The sequence below is a fragment of the Protopterus annectens genome, chromosome 4.part1 (assembly GCF_019279795.1).
Source record: "Protopterus annectens isolate FY-2018-M chromosome 4.part1, PAN1.0, whole genome shotgun sequence".
NCBI lineage: Eukaryota > Metazoa > Chordata > Ceratodontiformes > Protopteridae > Protopterus > Protopterus annectens.
Window position 1 is genome coordinate 606,580,789 of NC_056734.1, and position 13,606 is coordinate 606,594,394.

At 37.7% G+C, this 13,606-nt stretch overlaps 1 protein-coding gene across 1 annotated transcript in view; it reads right to left on the minus strand.

Annotated features, from left to right (window-relative positions):
* The window catches only part of LOC122801254 (alkaline phosphatase-like), a 327,942-nt gene that overhangs the window by 70,429 nt on the left and 243,907 nt on the right, over positions 1-13,606 (minus strand). Inside the window, exon 9 of the mRNA XM_044070806.1 lies at positions 10,833-11,024. Coding sequence (XP_043926741.1) covers positions 10,833-11,024 — 192 coding nt within the window. The remainder of the gene's footprint in view (positions 1-10,832; positions 11,025-13,606) is intronic.

The following is a 13,606-nucleotide window of genomic DNA, read 5'->3' on the forward strand; positions in this document are numbered from 1 at the left end:
AAAATATGAGGAAAAAGTCTGGACAATCGGCAGAATTCTCAATAGTTGAGAGATACAACTGCCAAGACAAGGATGACTTTAAAACACAGTTACAAACATATACACCATACCACGCAGGAGAGCAGTTTGGTACCTCTTTCTTTATTTACTGAGTACAGCTTTTAATGACTTGCCAGAAACCCGAATAATTTACAGGGGATAGTCTGTGGAGTATGGCTGACAGTTGTTTTGTTGTGATCTTAAAAATGGAGCAGCATCCAATTGTGGATTAATAGCTTTCTTTATTGCATGATCGAAAATGCAGACTTTCACATACCAACTCCAAGAGCGCCATACCACCAAGAAAACGGAACAGACTTGGTATTTGAAAGTCTGCATTTTTTACCATAAAATTAAGCTTTTAATCCACAATCTGCAGGTGTAGTAATGCAACTTAAGCCCTCAATGACTTGCTAGAAACACAAATATTTTACAGTGAAGAGTCCACAGAATTTTCAGTAGTTGAATAGTATGGCTGATACTGGTTTTGGCGCAATCTTAAAAAATTACAAAAAAGGATGCAGTGCCCAGTTTGTGGACTAATAGCTTCATAGCACTGTATAATCAAAAATGCAGAGTTTCACATACCAATGCCAAGATCACAATACCACCAAGAAAACAGAACAGACTTGGTACTTCCATATTTTTAATGATAAAGTGAAGCTGTTAATCCACAAACTGGGTAGTTGATAGGACTGCAGTTGCAATAAGGCGACTTCAGCCCTCAATGGCTCGCAGAAATAATCAACAGACCATAAATATGAAGCAAAAATCTAGGCTCTTTTGTATAATAAGCATATCAGATATAAATTCCTTCCTCCAACCCACCCCCCCCAAAAAAATGTACTGCTATCCTGAAAGAAGTTCTGCAGTCGAACAGCACTTTTAGCATTACAAGCATTCACAAAGTTAGCTGGAACATAAGCACAAGTGAAACAACATAAACACTGCACTTATTTTTTAATGTTCCATAATGCAATTACTTACAGTTAAAGTAACAAGCGTATTAAGGAAGACTAAATAAAATGCAATGTGTGTATATATATATATATATATATATATATATATATATATATATATATATATATATATGGCAACACACTGTAACTTTATTTCAGTAATATAAGGATATAGTCTATAGTCTACACGTCTTATAAAGAAGTGCAATGTTCAGTCACATACCTGAATTAAATAAAAATAAAATATTTTCAGGACAAGACTATATCCATGATTTGAAGCCAAGAACAAAACAGATCCATCCAGCAACTGGAGAGGGGAGAGTAGTTCCTCCAGTTGTGCAGTGCATTGTTTTTAAGGTTTCTAAAAGCTGGGTTGAAAGGTTATCCTGAATCTATAATTAAAGGGGCCGTTTCCAGAGTGAAAGGACTGGAGGATGGCGGTTCTTGGGCAGTCCTTCTGCAGCAACATAAGAAAAAAAAATAAGTGCGTTATTAGCAAACCTTTGCAAAGCCCTTAGATTGAAAACAGCACTGTGAGAGTGTTAGAAGCTGGAAGATGGCTTACAGTATCAGAACTGCAGGCATAGAGGATGAGAGAAACTGTCAAAATGTCGATTGCAAGTAGCATAGGGGAATTTTAGAGAGATAGAGTCAAAACTAGGGAAGAAACAGATCCTCGGAATGAGGAAACATTCAGAAGGCTGTAGTGGTCCTTTAAGTTGTAAGTCACAAAGAGGGATGTGGACCTTTATATATGGATGAAAGGAATTGAGGGCAAGAGGAAGAAGACAAAGTTATAACTGTAGTACAGAGGTAGTTAAAAGGAAAGGGGGAAAAAGGGAAAGAGAAAGACGATACCATACTACTAAGTGGGATTTGAGCAGGGGCAAATCCAGGTTTTGCTTAAGAAGTCTGTTAAAGTATTTTAAATGAGAAAAGTTGTCATTTGCTTTTGCTCTAAAATTAGAGGAAAGGTTATTCCAGGCTATGGCCATGAAGTAGGAGTAGAGACTTTTTCCAGTAGTTTTTTGGACTTGTGTACTGAAAGAAATTGTTTTTCTTTGGATCTTAGAGATTTAGTGGGGAAGTAGCTAAGAAGAACAGAAGTTACAGCAGGGCATGCAGTGGGCTTATAGATAATATTGTGGGCTGTTAAGAGCTGAATGAAGGTGAGGCGATGTGGTAACTCAAGTCATCTCAGTGACTGAAGCAAGGTGCAGTGGTGGGTAAAATATGTAGAGCCAGTAGCAAATGTAGCTGTTTTGTTATAACAGGTTTCTAGCTTTGCTGAACTGGCTCCCCACCTAAGCACCATATTCAATCATAGCCTCACATCAGGCTTTGTGCCCACTGAATGGAGTACAGCAACAGTTATCCCACTCCACAAAGGGGGAGCCACCACTGATCCTGGGCACTATTGCTCTATTAGCCTGACGAGCCTGGTCTGCAAGGCCATGGAAAGTATCATCATGGAACTCATAAACAAAGACATTGGTAACCTCCTAACTCTGGATCCCACCCAGTTCAGGTTTGTGAAAGGCAGATCATGCCTCCTGAACCTGGTCAACTTATTTTAAGGCAGTCACCAAAGCTGTAGATGAGGGTAAGGTGGTTCACATAGCCTATCTTGACCTCGCCAAGGCTTTCGACACCGTCCTCCATTCTGGAATTATAGCTAAACTCACTAAACTAGGTATAAATCCCTACGTCACAAGATGGGTTGCCAACTGGCTCACTGACAGAACCCACACTGTAAAAGTTGCACACTCCAAATCTGACTTCAAACCAGTGACAAGTGGAGTACCACAGGGTTCAGTCCTGGGACCTCTCCTGTTTGGTATCTACTTCTCTGAAGTACAGGCTAACACAGAAGACCTCTGGCTAATGAAGTTCACAGATGACTGCAAACTGGGAACCATAGTCGAGTCCCCAAATGATGTGGAAATCCTACAGAAGGGCCTCGTTGAGACAGATGCCTGGTGTCAGAGCCATGTCCTCAAGCTCAATGCCAAAAAGTGCATTGTCATCCCCTTTGGTAAAAATTCTGTACCAATGAACTGCTACATAGACAGCAGTCTACTTAACACCGAATGTGTGATAAGAGACCTTGGAACCCAGGCGGACAGTAGTCTGTCCTTTGATAGTCACATCGTCACAGTAGTCAGGAAGTCCTTCTATGTGTCACACCTCATCATAAAAGGGCTTTCATCCAGGAAAAAAGAGGTCATTGTTTCCCTCTACTCGACACTCATTAGACCCATTATAGAGTACAACGCCCCTTTTGGAATGTACCTCACAAGACATCTGCAGCAGCTGGAAAAGCCACAGAAGTACCTCACAAGAGGATTACTGGCCTCAAACATATGCCCTACACTGACCGTCTCAAAAAACTTCAGCTTTACTCCGTAGCATATCGCCTACTCTGAGGTGATCTCTGCCTAACATATAAAGCTATGTCAAACCCAGAGCTGTTGGACATGCTACACCTAAAGAAATCCCAATCTCTCTGAGCTACTCGCTCTAGGGACCTAAAACTTGTCACCACAATAAACAGGACATGCTGGAGGAATAGACTCCTGTCCCAGAGACTTCCCATACTCTGGAACAGGCTACCCATCTATGTCAAGCAAAGTTGTTCATTAGCACTCTTCAAGAAAAATCTTAATGAGTGGATGGGAAATAGGAAATACACCCTGGGGATCACTTCTGTGTCTCTGCTCGACAGTGGCACAGGAAAATAACTTTCTTGGGTGGTGTAAGCCAAGGAACCTTGATGGCTAGGCTTACGTCGGCTCTAGGGCCAATAGCCTAGTACCTACCTATGAACCTATGAAGAGAGAGATCTGGAGATTAGTGAGAATATTAGCACCATATTTGCAAGAGTGATTCTAGTGGGATGGGTAAGAAAAGCTGAATGTATGTAGAGCATACCTAGTTTCTGGTGTGTTTCTTATGTTATTATGGATGTGAAGGTCAAAGTTTAGGTTTTCATCAATGATTACACCTAGAAGCTTGGTATATAGGACTGGTTCAATGAAATTGTTAATGAATTTTTATTTATTTTTTTGTTTTTTTTATTTTTTTGTTTGGGTTTTAGGAAAAAAAGAGTAGAAATTTTATTTTATTGGGGTTAAGTAGTAGTTGAGAATTATTTAGCCAAAGTTCAATAGATGAAAAATATTTTTGGGTAATTTGTTGAAGATCAGTAAGGTTATTTGCTGAACAGATAATAGATGGATCATTAGCATATTGGTTTAAAGAGGCGTGGCAGGAAGATGTGTGGTGGTTGTCTATGAAAATGTTGAACAAAAGCGACCCATGGATAGAGCCTTGGGGACCTCCAATGATAATTGGCAGGAAGGGAGAAAGGGAGCCATACCAGTCTACTGACTGTTGTCTGTCTGGCAGAAAACATGTAAACCATGCACAGGAGGGGGATGAGAGACCATGTGAGGATATTTGGTATAAGAGTTTAGTGTGAGAAAATATATCAAATGTTTTAGAGAGAGATCTAAAGATACTGCAGGCACAACTTAGCCAAAATCTCTGGCATGATTTGTGGTGTCCATGAAATATGAGTGCAGTTGTGGTAGTGTGTCTGAAACCATTCTGGATTGAGATAAGAAGTTTGTTAAGGAGAACATAATTAATGAGCTGTGTACAGACCCATTTCTCAAGTATTTTAGACAGGGCTGATAAAACAGCAATGGGGTGATAGTTGGATATATCTGAGGAGCTACCTCCTTTGTGTAGTGGGGTAATGAAGGATTTTTTCTACATGACTGGGACAAGTGATTCTGCAATCGACCTGTTAATAAGAATACTGACTGGATAGGTTATGACCTCAGCATCAAGTTTAAGGTAGTCATCAGGAAGATTTTCTTGCTGACTATGAACTAGGTTTGAGTTTAAGTAAAAACTTTTTATAAAGTTGGTTAAGATAGGATGGAGTATAAATGTATAATAATTAGCATCAGTGCACTGAGTAACATCAGCTCTAGAAGAAAGGGGTAAGGAGGAGATATTGGTACTCAGTAAAGACGTATTGTTAACAGCGGATTGATTTAGTAAAGCTGTAAGGAAGCATTGTGTAGCACTACATTAGCAATACTACTGAGAAAGTGAGAGTTAAAAATGGTGGCAGTAGGAAGAGGTGATTTATCTGGATAGGGGTTGGGTTTCTGTTTTGTGCCTGGTTTAAGAAGTACATTAATTACTTTTTATCACTGATAGTAAGCTTGTTCACTTTAATTCAGAGTTGTCTAAAATGCTGTAGACTATCATGAGTTTTGTCTTTTAGCCATTCATTCCATGCTTTGTTTCTAAGGCACATTAGTTGTTTGGGAGGGTATGACCGATTTTCATTATTTTAGTCCGAGTAGGAGCTAAGCTGTTAAGTATGCTTAAGAATGTAGTGTTGAAGTAATGTACAGCTTCATCAAGAGGAAGAGTTTTTAGGGTAGACCAGTTGGTAGACTTTAATATATATGTAAAAGGGAATTTAGGTTACATTTAGTTAGGTTATGGATTGTCTTACGCTGATGTCCTTTAAGAATATGTATAAAAATTCTGGTGGTGTAGGTAGATAGGTGGTCACTTAGGGTGTTGGGGAGGGTACTAGTTTGTGTAAACTTACTTGGGTCTGACACCAGGATCCGATTCAATGTGCATATCTGGTTGTAATTTTTGTCATATCTTGTAGAGGATATTATAAGTTGTGAGAAACGGAAGAGGTTTATAGAGGTAGTAGGAGAATGTGATGTAAGAGTTAGCCAATTTATGTTAACATCACCAAGGATGATAGTTTTATAGGAGATTTTGTTGTAGTCCAAGATAGGATATTTTCATGTCTGGGGATGTTTTGTCCTGGGGGAATGTAAATGATCCCTATACACAGGTTTTTTGGGCTGTTAATTTTCAAGCTGGTAATGAGTAGTTCTGCATTATCGAATTTAGGAATGAGGCTCGAGTATGTGGTACCTGTGAAGTGTATATTATGAAATAATGCAATTCCAACTTTTTTGTGTAGGAAGCAATTCAGAGTCCTTTATATTGGGTTTTAGCCAGGTTTCTGTGACAGTTAAGAAATCAGGTATAGGTAATGCCATCTAGGCATGGAAGTCTGAGATATTATTACAGATGCTGTGAAAATTGTGGGTAATGTATTTCAGGTTTTTAGTTTTGGATCGGTTCACTGGGGAAGGGCAAGGGCCTGGGTTAGAGTACACATCACAGAGAGGGGGATAAATGAGAAATAGGTAGAAAGTAGCTTGAGTATTAGAGGGGATTTTATTAAACAAAGTTGAGTCTTAATGAGTTTGGAATTATTTTGTAAAAGTTTGATTGTTGAGAGAAGTTAATGTGAAAGCATGAAACAGACTTGGTGAAATGTCTGAGAAACAGAGGTAGCTGTATTGGGTGTTAGAGAATTATACGGATATTAATAGTTGATGTACTGTAGGATGTAAGTTGACGAAGAATGAAAATAGATACAGCAAGAGAGATAAAGAATAGGAATGCAAGTGGTGGTGAGGACATAGTGATCTATTATGGTATAGATGGGCCAAGAATTGTAGTTAATTAGTTAGATAATAGAAGTGGGTACAAGGGTGAGAGAGAAATTGTTAAAAGGTAAGAAGGGATTATGGTATGTGGAGTGAAAGAGATGTAATCAATGTGTGTGGGAGGTGGGTGATGATGTGTACTATAATGATTGTTTTATTTCATTGAGATGATGAGGGGGTGACGTGTGGAAGTATAAGTTCAGATCTAGTGGGGGTGGGTGGAAATTGGGGTTAGAGTAGACAGTGGAGTGAACCTGAGCAAAGCAAGGTGAACAGAATGGGAAGAACCAGGTCACAGCTGTTTGTATTACTATAGAAAACAATCAGTAAGGATTGAATGCTACCTTGTTTGCTGTTTTGTTTTTTAGTTTTAAGTATTAAGTTGCAAGGAGAAAGAGCAAGATCACTAAACAGTATCAGTTTGTATGCAGAGAACAGGGCTGGCTAGCTATTAAGTTAAAAAGGAAAGCCTCTAGACAGCAGAGCGTTAAGGTTAGGAAGGAAGACAGTTATAACAGCAATGGGATACCAATACTAGGAATGGACATAAAATAGATGGGGCTAGAAAAAGGGATGTAATAGATTAGGTGTAAAATATCACCAATAATAAAAGCATAGCATATATTAGTAGTGGAGACTGACTATTTATAAATGGGAAACAGTAAAAAGTACAAGTATGTCCCAGTGATGTGCGAGAAAGCCAACCAAGGTAGTGCAACAATGAAGCAGAACCACATAAAAACAATGAAAGTATAGATTTTTGTTCTTAGATTTGTGTAGCTTATTTGTAACTCATTTTATTTATTTATTTATGCATTTATTTTTCTTTATTTACCAGGAAAGTCTGACTGGGTAATACACAATTTCAGCAGAGGAGTGAGGAGAAAAGCTCTATTTGCTTACATTGCTTTATACTAAGTTCCAGTTAAACACAGAGTAGTTACATTTCTATTTACATTTATACACAAATGGTAATTACATTTATTACATTTATACATTCTAAGATTTTACAGAGGTGGAAGTTACTAAAGAGAAAGCCCACATGTAATTTAGTGGAATGTACAGACAGCGGTTATGTATAAAAATTGTTTTGTCGTTTCAGTGAAAGGTTGAGTATATTGTGTTTAAGAAGAGTGTTTGGAGAAGACAAAGTCTCAGCCTTGACATGAGCATGTGCAGGGCCAGGACTGGTTAAGATGTTGTTTAAGCAGTGGTTTAAAACTACTGAGTTTGTTGGAGAGTTTTATTTATGTGAAGATGCTATTCCGGAGTTTAGCAACATATTGGGAGTAGAGCAAATCTCCAGCAACATTATTTGACTTATTTGTAAGTAATAAGAATTTGTTAGTAGAGCAGAGGTCTCTTTGCTGGACAGTAGGTTGGTAATAATTATGTAGTGCATGGCATATTTCCGGCTGATGATTTCAGTTGCAAAAGAAGTATTAACAGCTGTACTTAATATATCTGCAGCAGCAACGTAAACTTAGCATGAAAAATAAAATTAGGAACAGCAGTACCAGTAACATTAGCAGCAGCTATAGGACTGGACATAACCACAGTAGCAACAGAAACAACAATAGTAACAGTACCAGCAGTATTAACAGGAGCAGGAGTAGTGTTAGCATAACCTTAAACTCACAACTTCTTTCTCTTCCTCTTTCCTGTATAAACTCAATGACTGCTCTACAATTCTAGAGTCTCATCAGTTCCATTGTATATAATAATGTAAATACTATTTTACTTTTTTATTTGCCTTGTCAGCTATATTTATTGTTGCCACTTGCTTTATTGTAATCTGTGAATGTTTTCACTCAGACTGGCCTAAAAAGTGTAAGTTCTGATCAGTGCACTACCTGAGAAAACAAGCAAACAAATAACCATGTTTTTGTATTTGCAGTATTACTGTTAGGAGTAAATGCACCATTGTAGCAGCAGTCATATGAGGCACATCTGCCACAGAAGTAGGAAAAGAGAAGCAGCAGTAGTAGTAACATCTATAGTAATGCAGTAGAAGTAGTAGCAGTAATAACTACAGTAATGTAGTAGAAGCAGCAGTAGTGATAATTATAGTAATGCAGTAGAAGCAGCAGTAGTAATAACTATAGTAATGTAGTAGAAGCAGCATTAGTGATAATTATAGTAATGCAGTAGAAGCAGCAGTAGTAATAACTATAGTAATGTAGTAGAAGCAGCAGTAGTGATAATTATAGTAATGCAGTAGAAGCAGCAGTAGTAATAACTATAGTAATGCAGTAGAAGCAGCAATTAGACATGACTACATTAATGCAGTAAAAGCAGCAGTAGTGATAACTACAGTAATGTAGTAGAAGCAACAGTAGTGATAATTATAGTAATGCAGTAGAAACAGCAGTAGTAATAACTATAGTAATGTAGTAGAAGCAGCAGTAGCGATAATTATAGTAATGCAGTAGAAGCAGCAGTAGTAATAACTATAGTAATGGAGTAGAAGCAGCAATTAGACATGACTACATTAATGTAGTAAAAGCAGCAGTAGTGATAACTACAGTAATGTAGTAGAAGCAACAGTAGTGATAATTATAGTAATGCAGTAGAAACAGCAGTAGTAATAACTATAGTAATGCAGTAAAAGCAGCAGTAGTGATAATTATAGTAATGCAGTAGAAGCAGCAGTAGTGATAACTACAGTAATGTAGTAGAAGCAACAGTAGTGATAATTATAGTAATGCAGTAGAAACAGCAGTAGTAATAACTATAGTAATGTAGTAGAAGCAGCAGTAGTGATAATTATAATAATGCAGTAGAAGCAGCAGTAGTGATAACTATAGTAATGCAGTAGAAGCAGCAGTAGTAATAGCTACAGTAATGTAGTAGAAGCAACAGTAGTGATAATTATAGTAATGCAGTAGAAACAGCAGTAGTAATAACTATAGTAATGTAGTAGAAGCAGCAGTAGTGATAATTATAGTAATGCAGTAGAAGCAGCAGTAGTGATAACTATAGTAATGCAGTAGAAGCAGCAGTAGTAATAGCTACAGTAATGTAGTAGAAGCAACAGTAGTGATAATTATAGTAATGCAGTAGAAACAGCAGTAGTAATAACTATAGTAATGCAGTAGAAGCAGCAGTAGTGATTACTACAGTAATGTATAAGAAGCAGCAGTAGTGATAATTATAGTAATGCAGTTGAAGCAGCAGTAGTATTAACCATCGTAATGCAGTAGAAGCAGCAGTAATGATTACTACAGTAATGTAGAAGAAGCAGCAGTTGAGCTAACTACTAGTAGCAACTGAAGCAACAGCAGTACAGTCAGTAGAGTGTACCTGATTGTGGCTTCCATCAATAGAGGATAAGCTTATCTGCATGATTAACTGAGACAGTACCTGAAATATCAACTACAGCCAATGATATCACAATATAAAATATCATAAACAACCCTGAAATAATCACAATTTTAACGGCCTGCATCTCACTGTGTATATTTTAGATATCTCCCTTAATTACCATAAACTTAGAAATGTGTATTTAACTCAATGAATATACCCAGTTAATGGATTTTATATTCTGAAAAAATAAACTGATTCTATTATTAATATCAGCAGAGAAATATACAGCCTCTTTTTCAAATAAAATGCTCAGATCAAACAAATTCTAACACATCTTTCCATTCCAAAGTTACCAAAGAAAGAAGAAAGCCAAATAATCTGGGTATTGTGAAAGATAGTATTTACCATTTCTTCCAGTTTAACCTCAAAGATGATTATAATAAGTACTAGGGTTGTGGGGGAATGCCCCCTGCACAGAACTTTAATTTCAAAGAGTTTGCAAATCTGTTGATCACTATTATTATTATGTGCATTCCTGGCAAAATGTTTGCAGTTTCTTACCAAACCAATTAGTGGAAGTAGAATTACAAAGGCTTGTGAGTTTTTATGTCCAAAATGTAGTGGAAAGAATTGGAGGTTGGCACAGCTTTGTAGGGGATGTTACCATTTCACTCAAAACAAAATGTAACATCCTTTTTGCATCAATATAATGTGCTAAGAATGCCAGAGCTAGCTAATAAGGTAAAGAGAAGAAGAAAAAAGGAAACAAAAAAAAAATAACATCAGTGTAGCAAATAACCAGCAGACAAGAACAGGCAGATGTGTATCTGCGTCTTTTCTACTGCAACACATTTTCCTTTTTTTTTCCTTTTTCTCTTCACTGTACCTTATTAACTATAGTGTTATGTTTACTAAAGTGCCTGTGCAAATGCTGAACATACTGTAATTTATAAAGTGCACTTACCTAGAATGGAATTGCCTCGAAATGGATAACCATTGATTGAGAGGGTATGGGAGTGATCAGCTGTGACAACAATCAGACTGTCTTCCTCACTGACCATCTCCTGTGCTCGTGTAATGGCCATATCCATTGCCACAGCTTCATATAGAGAATATGCAGCTCTACTGTCATGGTGTGCCATGTCAATTCTACCACCTGCAAACAGACAGAAACAGACGTGCTGTTATAACAAGTTAGTATAACATTATGAATAGATTAATATTATTACTAATACTGTAAATATTATCACAGTGTTATGTCCCCAGGGTAAAATGCAGAATAATGTTTTCTAAGAATTGTGACACAAAAGTAGAAAAAGTGCATAAGTGAGGATGCTGGTCATTTACTGCACTGATGCTATAATAACATAACGATTAATCAGTGGTGGCTCGTGATATCGGACTGCAGCCTCCCCAGCTGTGAACCACAATAGTACAATCCTCCTAACTTCACATATAAAGTGAATGAAAGTGAATACGGACTGCTACCTTACCAGTCCAGATTCAGGAAGAAGGCAGCAAACTGCTGATGCCTCAGAAGTCTATGCTGTGCTAACTGCATAGACTGGAAGGGGATCAGACTGCAAGGTCAGCAGTCTTGGAACATTTGCAAACAGGAACCGGGAAACTGAAAGTGTGCATTCTGGCATGAACGCAGATGAGCAGCTTTTATTTTATGAGTCGAGATACTCAGGATGGAACAGCTTTGGATTATTTTATCATCAGGATGGATTGCAGGTACAAAATGAAATGATGGGACAGCTTTGGATTATTTTATCATCAGGATGGACTGCAGGTACAGAATGAAGCAATGGATTGCAGGTATAGAACAGAAGGTGTGCGTGAAACTGGTGGCTATAGAGAGAACTCAGGATACCTGCTGGTGGTGGTTAGAGAATACCTCCGGCTTGAACCCAGTACTCTGTACCCTGGGTGCAGGTAACAAAAGCCTGAATTCCCTACCCACCACCATTTGTAAAAATTTTGCAGATTTTTGCCTCATATTTTGTTCTGTTCTGTTCCTCATAAAATCTGTGGTTTCTGAATTTTTAATTCCTTAAATAGTTGGTGGTGCAGTGGTAGCATTGTTGTCTCATGGCTGGAGGTACTTTGGTTTGATTCTTGGTTGGAATGCTTTCTGTGTGGAGTCTGCATGTTCTCCCTGTGTTTGTGTGTGGGTTTGCTCTGGTGTCCTCCCATGTTACAAAGACATGTGTCTGCAGTATTTCTTCCTGGGCCTCTGCTGAAAATTGGCTTTTGTTCCAAGTCAGACTTTCCTGGTTAACAAATGTTAAATAAATAAAATTGACAGGCATTTGAATTTCAGACTCCATATTTTTCAGAAAGTACATAATAACACAAAACCTTTTATTCTAGCAAGTTTGTAAGATAAATATTTGAAATGTGTCCCTATATTCGGGACTGTATTCCCCCATTCTTGGCTTAGTCCAGGTTTTGTGTGCTAAGGTTGAGAGCTGTGGTGAGAACTGAATTCACTGAATATGTTTTTGGGCTGTATTCCCCCATTACTGGCTTTGTCCAGGTGGTTTATGCTAAGAGGTTGACAGCTATGGTGAGAACTGAATTCACTAAATGGTAGCCATTTAAGTTTCAGTCTTCCTCTCTTTCATAAAACAGCTGATTTGGCAAATTAGTATGTTACTCTGACTGTTTTGCACAAGGTCCTGGGTTCAAGTCTTGGCAGTAAAATGCATGGCGGTAACACAGCATTTTATATTAGCAACTTTCTAAGATTATATAAGCAATGTTTAAAATTTGTCCCTGGTTTTTGGGCTCCCCCCTGTCCAATAAAGTTTGGCTTTTTCCAGATTTCTTGTTCTGTGAAGATGAGAGATACAGTTGAGTGTCAAGTAGATTTTACAAGGAGCTGAGAGCTGCACGGGAAGAGAAGTTTATTGCTGCTTATGCTGAGGCTGTTTGCATTGTTAATAGTACAGCAGGTAGTGTACTTGCTTTTGATGCAGAATGCTGTGGGTTCTACTCTCACAGGAGGTGGATGTTGCTGTACTGAGAATGTCCCCTTTGGTGAAGATACAAGCACTTTATTTGTTGATGAAACAATGAAATATAAAGTTGTTTGCTAGCAGCAACATCTTCATTAGTTACAGATCTCTTTACTGTGGAATTATTTGGATGACTTTTACTTCTGCAGAGATTGTGCATATTTACCGATACTGGTGGACTGTAGAAGTTTGAGTAGACTTTTATGATGGAAATGTTCTCAAATGGGCAGTTTTGTCATTATTGGTGCATGCATTTTGTTTCTTGTTTACTGGAAAAATGTTCAAAACAATAAATTTAAAACACCCTCTAAGAACTGTACTGTATTATACAAGAAATATAATTTAATACAATCAGGAAGATGTATCACACAACACATGTATGTCTTGTGTGCAAGAGGCCTATCATTTGAAATCAGCCCAAAGTTAATCTTTATACTAGCCAAATGTATTTTCTTTGAATGTGGATTTCAATGTTGTTTCAATGAATGTGAGTTTCAAGGGCAGAGAAGTTTTAATGCTAAGGTTATTTTTATTGTGAGACTGCATTGCATTGTTCAGCAGATGTCTTATGTTTGTGCTGTAAAATGCAAAATAAAACTTTCAAATGAAATCCAAATCATCGTAGAAGTAAAGCAGTATGCACATTACAGTGTTTATGGTAAATGGGGTGAAATAGCCAAGTAATGGGACATTGGAATGGCTGCAGAGGGGAGGC